The sequence below is a fragment of the Necator americanus genome, chromosome V, assembly GCF_031761385.1.
Source record: "Necator americanus strain Aroian chromosome V, whole genome shotgun sequence".
In the NCBI taxonomy this organism is placed as follows: Eukaryota; Metazoa; Nematoda; class Chromadorea; order Rhabditida; family Ancylostomatidae; genus Necator; species Necator americanus.
Genome location: NC_087375.1, coordinates 36676290 through 36688313, shown reverse-complemented (window position 1 = coordinate 36688313; position 12024 = coordinate 36676290). Strand labels below are relative to the sequence as shown.

The window sequence follows — 12024 nt, the reverse complement described above, 5'->3', positions numbered from 1 at the left end:
TTTTGAGAAAAAAGAAACATAGAAATCCAAAAAAAACATGTCCGTACGATTCTGGAGCGGGATCACCATCATTTCCAACTACTGCTTTTCATTTGTTTGAGAGACGGTCGATTCCTTGGGGAAAGTAGTCACGTCTTTTAGAGGAAATCAACGCTCTAACACCACCGACCAACAGCTCTTCGAAATCGTCACATACTTCAATTACGAGCTAGTTTCTCAATGAACGATTGATGTGGTAATCTGCCGGCGCTTCTGTAGGAGGATATGGCGGATGAAGAAGCAGTTCTCCGCTTTTATTGGCAATGGATTCCATGAAATTCCCTTCAAAATGTGGCTGTGCGTTATCCCGGCGAAAAATGATATAAAGTCGGGTCAAAACGACAAGAAGCAAGGTGCACTTGCGTAAGCGGTTGCGCTGCAAGCGGCGCGGTAAAGATAGCGGTCGGGAACAAGACGGGAACATCGCGAACTGCAGCAACGAACGGTGGTAGGAGGGATCCTAACCGCTATGCTCCATCGCAACGCTTCGAGCGCAACCGCTTACGCAAGTGCACCCTGATTCATGTGATTTTGATTCTACTATAGTTCTTCTTGAACGCGTCCAGTCAATTTCCGAACTTTTCCGAGGTTTTTAAGACGATGCTGGAAAGGTCGAAATTAAAGCGTCCGGCCACCATTCCATTAATTATGCTCTCATCTTCATCCACAGCTCCCAGAAGTGGCTGATCGTCGAACGACGTCCGTTGGTCGTCCTGATCCTAACTTTTCCTTCAAGCTAGCGTCCCCAGATCTGAAGCGGAAAAAACATTCCTGGCTATCTCTTTCCACTAACTGCTCCCTCACCGAAAAGCTCGTTGAGATCGCGGACCGACTGTGACCCCTTCCACACTTTTTTCAAACCGTTAGTGCATAATATGGCGAATGTGAATGTAATTTTCATCATTTCATTTTCATTTTTACGAACAACACTATGAAGAGCATTTTTATAGAGAAAAACAGAAACCAGTCTTTTTTCGGTAATGAAAAACTGCGGATAACTATGCACCAACTCAATGAGCAACACAATTTAAAAGTAGGAACAAAAACGAGAACAACAAAGTGGTAATTGGAAAGTAAGAATAGAAAACAGTTTCTACAAGTCTTGATGTAACTTTTGTCCGCAAACGTGGTAAGAAAACGTTCCTACATTTAGAAAAAAAAAACACCCGTAGCGTTTTAAATAGAGGAAAACCCAACTGGTAAAAAACTCAGTGGGTTTCTGTCTAAATTGGATAGATCCTCCTAAAACTTTGTATACTTAGAGGAATACCAACGCGATCACGGGAAATTCCCGAGAAGAACCCAAGGAGTAAAGAACATTACGTTAAATTTATAATTGTGCTTACGGAGTGATTGCGTGCTCCAATCGTATTTCTGGTGCCCACCCGAAAATCCGTCTACATTCTGCCGCACGCGAATTTTTCTTCGATAGTTCTTTTGAGAAAAAGTGTGTAGATTTCTCAAATCTCCTATAGTTTTCGTTTCATAAGCAGAGATGAGGGTACTGTAGAGAAAATAAAGCAATTTGCTCGGTAGAAGAGGCCAGATTTCAGACGATCTTCTGTTTTGGAAGCCCACTTTCCATGCGATATGTTACGAGCTGTTGTCGGATCTTATGTGGCGTAATGTTTATGTTTCGCTAATTGAGTCCCGCAATGAAAAATCCCATTATTTCGTTAGAATTATACAATGTAAGTCACATCATCACCATTGACATCCACCTTAAGGTTCTTAGGGAAAGGACTTCCTTCTGGGTCAACAAAAACCTAGCGGAACCATGAGTCGTCAGTTTTTTACGAATAGAAATAGAATTAAAATAAAAATAGGAACATAGGAACAAAGAACCGTTAAGGATCTCGGTTCTGTGTTCCATTTAAAACTTAAAGGAAGTGACTTTAGTTATTTATTTTAGTTTTTGGACCTTATTTTTCCACCGGACTAACGCTGGATATGGCTGTGGCACCGTTCCTCTATAGACTGGTATTCTAACTTCATATGAGAGACACGGGAAATTGTGAACTACTGTATTTACTCGTTCCAACAACAAAAGAAAAAAAGTAGTCTACATTGTTGGTTATTCTTCTTATTTTCCTTCGACGACCACCTCATTTCTAGGCCGCAGAACTCTCTCTTGAACTGTCTAAAATTGATATTAAATTACTATTCATTCAGTCAATATTAGAGCAAACGTAGATTTACGATACGGTAACAACTACGACCCTATGACTAACTATAATCTTCTATGCGAAACCTGGAATAAAACAGTAATCTATTCTAACTTTGGTGAAAACTCACCTAGCGTGGAAGCTGTCTTCTTTGATTTATTCTGAAAACTGATAATTTGAGCAAACTGGACACCAAATTAATGATATGAAGCAACGGCTAAGATAGTATAGTAGGGTCAAAGTACGATGCAGTTACGTAAGACCGAGCTAGCGTTACAATCGTTGTAGGACCATCGTGGAAGGCAGCGAAGAATAATGCTATCAAAGGCATCACCCCACTGAATCTGAGGTGATACGGATTTCAGGTGGAGTATTCGTATACGAGATCCTAGATTGAGGAGAGGGTGGTGATTCTGTCCATTTCTTCCTAATTTCTGTAAAAAAAACGGCCCAGAAAATACGGCTTCGAGCGTTCCGCGCGCTATATTCTACAACGAGTTCGATTGGAGCGCGCTAGCCGTGTGCACACGCCGCATCTTCCGGGCCGTTTTTACGCCACAATTAGCAAGAAATGGATGGAATCATCCCCCTCTCCATAATCTACGATCCCGTACACGAAAACTACACCTGAAGTCCCTACCACATCAGATTCGTGGGGTGATGCTTACAAGGGTTCTCCCTCGATCCGAACCGCTACGCCCCACCGCGTCGCTTCGAGTCCAGCCGCTTACGCAACTGCACCGTGCTTCATGTGGTTTTGACCCGATTATACCAACGATAGATCTGGATAGATTTTGTTACTGTAGTACTATGGTGACTGGAGCGTTCTTTCAAATATTGCAAAGATAACCTATTCACTACTTTGTTCTGTTAAAAGCTCATCCTCCTCAGTTTCTTTGGTGCTTTGGTCGAAAACTGCTCAAATCTTTTTAGGACAATTTAGGACAATTTGTTTAGGACAATGAAGTGTAGTTGGCGGTGAGGGGGGAGGAGGAGGAGGCAATTCAACCTGGAAATGAATAACCACATTTGTCGGGCCCTAAAACCTAAACATTACTCTCAGAGGATTTACAGCATCTAGGCTAAAGTTACCAAAAGAAAAAAGGAAGATGAAATTTCCAGAAATAAAGTGCCTCTACAGTGCCTCTACCCCCACCCCCTCCGTAACTACCATTTTTCTCCAATCACGATAAACGCTACCTGACTGTGGGAGCGATTACTGAGGATTTCATGGAAAAAAGGAAAATTATCCATTTTTCGATGATAATAAAAACGACCGCTGAACTGTTGGTTTTGAGTCCGATTTAAAAAAAAACCTATATGCAACGCAATATGCCCTGAGTGGTTGCTTTTGAATTGGACCGGTCTCGTAACCGCTCACAGTTGACAACGAGGGGGACTAGTGGGACTCCTGGTGGAGGGTCCCACCGTACCGCTTTGAAGGCGATCGTTCACGAAATGTTCCACTATGGAACATATCGCTTTGACAGTGAATGTGGAATGCTGTGGAACTCGGAGTTGGAGACTTCCTACCCTTAGCCATATGATCTCACTCCAGTCAAAATTTATTTGTTTTCAAAATTAGAACAAATAATGTGAATACCTTTCTTTGGGAATATAACATCAACACTAACAATCCTTGACACAATACTAACACGATTAGCTGAAAAAAAATGGTTGGTTACATGAGAACAATCTGTGAAAATAAAAAAAAATGATTTTTTTCTAATCACTTACGCAGCCAATAACACCGAAAATCGCGACAGTATTTAGCAGCTCTTTGTCGTAAGACGAGAGCAGCGATCCTACGATACGAATATTTCCAAATGCAGAATTAATTACTTAGCATAAAAGTTGAAAATAAAAAAAAGAGCAGTCACTCACCCTTTTTGCTTTCTCCATCTTGTTCACCACCAGATGGTCCTGGTCCACCGCCACCACCACCACTACCACCACCACCACCACCACCACCACCACCACCACCACCACCACCACCACCACCACCTTCACCAGATGGACCTTGTGTGAGTCGTTTTTTAGGAGTGGTAGCTTCTACGGCAGGTTCTAAAAAATGTGTAAACAGGTACTATGCTAGTTTTGAATGACATTACTGAGTTCTATAGCGAAAAAAAATCCATCTGCCTTTCCTACCACCAAGTCAAAATGTCCTCGGGTTCAGTAAAGTTGTGCTCGAAGCGGGCGGTCTAGAAGGAACCCTCGCTAGCAGCGCTCATCTTTGCAGTCCGAGTGAAGTCCAGTGATGGTCCCATCTCGATCACACGCCCAGCTGAACCGTTTGAACCGCTACTGATCCTCCTGATACTGTTCTGATCCGAGTATGCAATTTTCTCATCAAGAACATTCACTGCCAAGATTATCGTTCCTCTCTTCATCAATATTTCTATCTGGAAATGAGACCAGAACGCTAACAGAGCCGAGCGTAACCGTCCAGTGACAAGAATGTCAAAAAAGAAACGTTAGGATCGGTTACGTTGGATGTTTTGTCCACTTTTGTACATATGCGCGTCGAAGCATCAGAAGAGAGGTGAGTTGTAGAACAGAACTTTCCTACTCCCTCTTTAAGTTCGCCACTTACAATTCACTGATCGGAAAGTTATTTCACGGATAATTCTTGAACATGTTCATCCTGACCAACGCGACGCGTCCGCAGAAGAAGTGCCCTGGTGCTCTGCACGTCTTACGCACTCATCGATCGATTACGCGCTCTGTTCGTGGACTTCTCAAAAACTAGAGAATTTAACTAATTGCAGGTGATTGATACTAAGGAAGAGGTACGGTAGCTGTATCCTCACAGGTAGTGGTAATTTTCGGTGTATGGTAGGGTCAAAACGAAGCAACGTGAAGCACTGTGCAATTACGTACACGGCTTCTCTGAAGGCGGTGCGGTGAAGCGTAATGGTTAGGAGCGTACTGGAAGCCCTGCTGGCATCACTCATCGCTGCAGTTTCCGATGCTCCCACCTCGGTTCCTGTTGCTGCCTCCACCGCGCCGTTTCGAGCGGTGGTACGCAAATGCACCGTTCTTCATGTCGTTTTGACCCGACTATACATAACATTCTGAGAGTTAAGGAAGCCCCTAAACAACTTTTTTTCAGCTTGCGGATTTGTAACTAGTGCATTGAATATTATTTGAAGAAATTATAGGAAACAACGCAAACTCCAAAAAAGTAAACAATTACTTATTGCTGCAATAAAATCGTTCACAGCTATGTGACAGAGAGTGGAAGTGTTCTGTGATGTGACACATTCGGTGCAATCCTTCATGTACTCGCGACATCTCTGAGTATCTTCTTTTTTCAAACACTGATCGAGATGTACAGCGCACGTGAACGTTGTGACTAAAAAAATGTGTTTGCAAAATGAAAAATGAAGAATACATTGTATAATTGTCTTTTTTAAATGATGAATGGTACTCACACGGAGCGTTCCTACATCTCAAATAGTATTCATCGATAAGTTCTTTGTTGATACCTTCAGAGTAAATGTGGGCAGTTGAGAGATCTGTAAATTGGGGGGAATTTTATTTCATTCCACATATTTCCATCTATTCATTTTCATTTATTATTACAATTATAATTATCTTACTTTCATTTTCTTTGTTTTACCACTATTTTTTGTTGTTTTCGTCGTTTACATATTGTTTTTCTTTTGTGGAACTTTGTAAGCACATCAGATTATAAGTTGTTCAACTACTACAGGTGGTGCTATAAGGGGAGTTCAAAAGACTTTTACTAATAAAGGATAAAGTTTCCGGCGTTAATCAATCCGCTTGGGATGCGCCCCCACGTTCTCTTCAATTCAGAATCGCTTGAGGTTTACGAACGTGCATCTGGCCCATACAATGGCTTGCGGTGGCTAGCCGATGTGTCAAGTCAGTGTTTTTATCCTCCCAGACAAGTTTGGTACCAATTTATAGACCCCGGAGGGATGAAAGGCTTGGTGAGCACTAGGGCGGATTCGAACCTCCGATCGATCGTGCAGGAAGCGGAACCTCTAACCGCTACACTACACCCGCCATTTACTAATATCATGCTATATAATAATGGGCTTATTCTGTCACGTGTGTGTATATCTGTGTGGGTGTGAAACGAAATTCCAAGAAAGGGGTGCGGCGGTTCCCACTGCGTCGAGTTGGCGCGCCAGCATCGTAAAGCGGTAAAGTGCGGTGACGCGGGTCCCAGGGGTGGAATGCAGCGCCATACTGTAGTAGTATCACGCAGTAACTTCGTGTGCACGCCGCAAAAGGTAAATGGGACGTTGCAACCGTTTCACAGCAGTGATCATCGCGTTCGTTGCTTTTCACCTCTATGTCTCCTCCGTGTATCTATTTCCTTGCACGTTTGCCTGAAGTTGGTAACGTACCTTCCCCAAAAAGTGGAAACACTTATGAATCTGGCTGCTTAATAGTGGGAAAAAGGAGGAGGATTGACGTTAATTCTGAGTGATCTTTTTCTGCAGCGGAAGCGACGCTAGACGGCCGCCAAGAAGCATCGAGAAGAAGTTGGGGACGGCTGCTGTCCATGTATACGGTTGTGTCCGCCACCAGCGGAGACATCCGCTCGGTGCACTCGAGGGGTATACAGAGGCTGGAGCCACTGACAGACAACTAGGGGCGCCTGCCTGGCTGGGAATTCTAGAATGGGAGCTGCTGTTCGATAACCAGACAGTCGGCGCTGAAGTTAAACACTGCAGCTCCACGAGTTGGCCGTCTAATCCAAGAAAAGCGACCGAGACGAGCCGTCGTTCACTTCCTTCAAGAAAACGTGCGGCTGGATTTTGCTCTGGCCATTTACCATCAACTTGAGGCCCTGGTTTGAGAAACTAGTCCCCATTCATCCCATTCCCCAGACCTCACTCCATCAGACTACCACTTGCTCGGGGCCTTTAAGCCGAAACTGTTCAGTTCTTTCACTGATCTCAAGTCCGCTGTTGAGTTGTTCTTCGAATCACACCCTCTCTTTTCCCCGTTTTTTCCCAGTTTCTGGTCCTCCAAGGGAATTGTAACTCTCTCAGAAAGATGGAACACTTTTATTGACACTCACATCATCGGTGAATACATCGACTCATCGATCATCAGTGCGTGAGTAAAGACATCACCCCACGAATCTGGGATGGTACGGATTTCCGGTGGAGTATTCGTATACGGAATCGTAGATTATGGAGAGGGGGTGATTCCGTTCATTTCATCCTAATTGCCGTAGAAAAGGGCTCGGAAGATACGGCTTCGAGCGTTCCGGCGCACTATTTTCTACGACGAGTTCGATTGGAGCGCGCCAGCTTTGTGCACGCGCTGCATCTTCCGCTTCCGCGGGGTTTTTTACGGCAGTTAGGAAGAAATGGACGGAATCACAGCTCTCTCCATAATCTACTATCCCGTAATTTACCCCCTTACCACCTCTCATCCTTGGGATGGTGGGTTTAACCCACTAAAAATTAATTAGATTAATAATTAATTAATTAGTAGCCAGCCTTATAATATTTCACTACGTAGAGAATAAGCGCTTAATTGAAACTCGAAACCACTCACAACCTTAATTGTTCATTTGATTTTAGTGGACCGAACAATGAAAAGTTTTCGTTGATTATTGTAAAACAGATTCAGATATTTACTATTTCCGGAAGGGAGCCTACAGCAGATGAATACAGCGGATTTGGCGGTTTCTCCACGTTCCAGGACTCGGTGATCAATCTGAGAGCAGAGTTCTCGTTTCCTCCCACTCTGTTAAACTCCGCCACAGAGATCCACATTAATCAAATCCGACCTAGGTCCTCCCGGAAGCGAAGGCTCGAGAGTAGAGGTAGCCCTTAGTTGGTATCCGGTCCTCTCCGACTGTATCCATTGATTGCGTTTTCTTTAACGGGTCCAGGCTAGCTTTAATTCTTTTTTTGTGATACTTTTAGAGCATCATGTGTTTGCTAACCATAACTCAATGACATTTTCAAATGTTTTTCCTACTTTTATGATCTCTCGAGATGTATACGCAGTTGAGCTTTAAAGTGATTTCGATGAGGAGTGGAGAGTTAAATTTTCTTCTCTAGCTTTAAAAATATCAAAATGACTCAATTCCTCCCATCAGAAACATCTGAGATCGTTTATTTGGGAACAAAATGAATGTGAAAATGTAGAGTGCATAGGTATGAGTTGAGACTGCTGCTAAAATTAGTATCTCAGCTTTTGTTTTTGCAAATAATTATTGAACAGAAATGAATAGTACCAGAAAGACTGACCAAGTTTTTTTCCATAGTGTGAGTGACCAAACATACGAGCATGGGTACAAGCTCTAACTATTTTATATCCACACTTTTTATCATCGTGCTTATTTCTTTCGGCTACTCCCTGGAATTTATATAACTTATGGATTTAAGTCGATAAAATCTTGTGATGAAAATTGCTTGAAATTCCTCGTCAAACTATGACACTTCGTTTTTTTTTTCATTACCAAACTCCGAGTTTAAGCCCTTCAAAATTCTAGGAAATTTCCTGCAATTCGTTGCCTTGTTAATTCATTATTTTGTTGGGAAAACGACGAAAAAGCACAGCGTTAAACGTTGTCGGTAAATCTCCCTTCGAATGGGAATAATCCAAATTTATTACTCAAGTTACAGCGTCACTCCTGAGAACGATCTGCCTCGATCGTCGTGGTGTTGTGATCACTAGACCAAGGGAACTGCAATTTTCGTTACATGACCGTTACCGTAGTTACAGCTTTTCTGACTTTAAAGAGTATGTCAATCATAAAGGAACATAAGAAATAAGATATCGATCCTTTGGCGATGAAGGTTTTGGGTGCCATTCAGCGGTATCGAACCAACAACGTCTGTGCAGACGTAGTAATAACCTCTTACCATTGCGCTAAATTCGTTCCATAGATGCCTCACATAGATTTAAAACTATAGGTACTTTCTGATTTATTAGATTCGTAGGTGGAAAAGTTGAGGAAATGACCAGAGCGTAATTTTTGCTTACTTGCACACAATTGCATAACTGAACATCGCAAGGTCGATATCCTCTTTTTTGTTGGTAGCAATCCTTGTGTTGAGCGCAACACATGTTGATTTCCGCTGAAAACGTCGGTAATAGTCTTTTGTTATTGTTTATAATTATTGTCAGGAAAAATTGTTTCGGAAAACCAACGGGAAATTTCTCTTTTTCAGCGTTGCTTAAAAGCAGATTATCACGATATTGACGATGTTCGAACCTATCCAGGGCAACATGCTCAATTTCCCCTAGCCGTCCGGGAAAACAGTGTAGGAATAGCACTGTTGTACGATTTTTCCTACGAGGCACCCTGTGACGCCACATTTGAATACGTTTCGGTTCTCCTACCCTTCCCTTCCCCCTGACCCCTCCAACCTATCCGTTGGTTTCATTTGATTAGATTGCTGAAGAAACTCCACAGATCATCGTCCGCTCGTTCGCAGGCGCGCGGCGGGTGTGTAATAGGCGGTGGAAGGGCGCGTTATAACGTGCCTCGTAGGAAAAATCGTGCACAAAGGCAAGTCTCCCACTCCGTTTTCCGGGGCTATTAAGGGGATTGGATGTTAATGCGTTCATACTCGCAATTTACATCCTTAACCTTATCTTTTCAGGTAGAGATCAAAAGAGCGCCGATTTTTGGGTTATGCGTTTTCAACGAGGTGACCGTTCTGGTGACTGTGATCTATGTGTCGGGAGGAGACCATTCTACTAAACGTCGCTCGGTCCGTCACAAATCTGAGCCCGTATCCAACTTCATTTCCTTGAAGGCGTCGTATCACGAAATTGATGTAGTACGGAAACCCCAGGGAAACCGTAGAGTTCGGATTGTAGATTGAGGAATTGAGCGCGGCTCCGCTCAACTTCCGCTACCCGTCGTATAATACATCGTGGGAGGCGGCGTTCCCTCCTACAAAATCAGTTGCAACGCGGGTCCACGCGGCGAGCTGTCGAGGTTCAATGATGCTTCTTCAGCAGCCTATTCAAGCAAAACCAATGAATAGGCTGCTGAAGGAAGTGGAGCGTGTGCAAATGTGCGCGTTCTAACGTGCATCGTAGGAACTAAAACGGTTCCCACGCCGTTTTTTAGCACGACTAGACGGGATTGAGCGAGGCCATGCTCATTCCAGTTATATGTGACCCGAACTCCACGTTTTCCTTGGCGCTTCCGTACCAAGTCAGTACGCAACGTTTAGCTGGTTAAACTTGTTCTATATGCCCCTCTGGTGTAAGCTACTAGAACATTCTACCACATAAAATAGCCAAAAAATTTTAATTCACGCCCTCTAAAATTGTGGACTGAAAAGTAAATTTTGGTGCAAGAGTTTCGGACTAACTTAATGGATATGTAAGCCCAAATTGAATTTGTTGCTATCCGAAGAGAAAATCTGTCCACGGATAACTGTACCACGTGACTGATACGCTTATCTACCAGTTCTAGCAATTGAAAATGTTCGTGATTTAACGAGCGGTTGCCTTCTACGCTAATCTACCGTTCCGTTGAGTTTGTGCTAAGTCAAAGGAACTAGGGTGGGTCCCATTGGATAGTACCGCCGGAAAAGTGGGTAAAACTAGTTTCTTTTCCATTATATTCAATTCCTCCAAGGATAAATATATTGGATACGGGGCTCTGATGATCCTCCCTGACAATTTTGTTTAGTTAAAATTTTAGTTGTTTTTTTTAAATATTGTGTTCCTATAGCTCTACTCATGGTGTGATTCCGCAGAATGATGGTTTTTGCGGACTATCGATGTATTGGTCGTTGCGATCATTCGAATCTGCTCTGCTTTCAAAATTGAGAAAAAAAACTCATTTAATATAAATTGATAATATAGAGCATAATTAATTCTTTTTTTCTTTTTTTCTCTTTTTTCTTTTTTTAGATTTCCACGGAATTAAAATGCTGCAGTAGTTCTGTTAGAAGAAAATTTCCCTCGGATATACAACTGAAACACGTGAAAAAGTTTGAGGATTTTGGAGATCTTGAGACCTGATCGGGTTAAAAAGAGATTTTTTTGACAGGTGATTCTCCTCGTTTCCCTGGTAATGCCTCCCTCAAAGTCATATTTTGATAAGATAAGAAGTTAGTAGTAAGTTGGTCAACATCATTCCATGCCAAACTTCACAGTCATCGAACGGTCAGTTTATTTGTTTATTGTCTCAGTCTCCCTTTCAATTAGTTCCCCTGAACTCAGATAACTCAGATATGAGGCCCGGGAGGTTCGAATTGAATGGCTGTTTTGTTGTTTCAACAAATTTTGTCATCATTCCAATCATCATAACACATTAATATTAAATATTTATTCATTATTTATCTAACGGACTCTTTAATTTTGTTTGAATTTAAGAACTTTCTAGAACTGATTACTTACGTATATACTGTTCACATCCATCTTTTAAGAGACCATATGACTCTTCAATTTGTTCGATATCAAATCCGCAAGCCCACTCTTTGAGTCCAATTCTCATATCCTTCATACTATATGCTGAAGTCCCACGGATCGAAAGAAGATTTATGAATACGACGACGAAGTATGGCTAAAATATCCCAATGATGAGGAGGATTTCCCAGGATATCACACTTTTTGACCTCCGTTCACGGATCTAACGCACTACATAATTAATCAGAAGTTGTAAGGTTACCTGCATACTGTGAGCCCAACAACACCGCTTATTCCTCGAAGGCAAGACGACCACTCAATTAGAACAGCAAATTTTGAAGTGCACCACCCAGAGAGAAAGATAATCCACTAGCTTTTTTACGCTTGTCCTAAACAAAATAGTTTTGTTTACTTCGTTGGAGTCATTTTTGCTGAACTACTG

The 12024-nt window shown here is 42.4% G+C and overlaps 1 protein-coding gene across 2 annotated transcripts; it reads right to left on the bottom strand.

Moving 5' to 3' along the window:
• Positions 1-2150: 2150 nt before the first annotated feature.
• RB195_016298 (uncharacterized protein) lies at positions 2151-11850 on the bottom strand (the record flags this gene model as incomplete). 2 transcript variants are annotated; one of them, XM_064207391.1, is made up of 11 exons in its annotated part: positions 2151-2179; positions 2335-2365; positions 3808-3867; positions 3942-4009; positions 4089-4268; positions 5404-5562; positions 5642-5725; positions 8453-8561; positions 9192-9286; positions 11574-11739; positions 11815-11850. In XM_064207391.1, the coding sequence occupies 11 exons, from the start codon at positions 11848-11850 to the stop codon at positions 2151-2153; spliced, it is 1017 nt and encodes a 338-aa protein (XP_064063272.1). The 2 variants fall into 2 exon arrangements, with proteins under 2 accessions (XP_064063272.1, XP_064063273.1); XM_064207392.1 differs by having other exon boundaries at positions 11845-11850.
• Between the last annotated feature and the right edge of the window lie 174 nt (positions 11851-12024).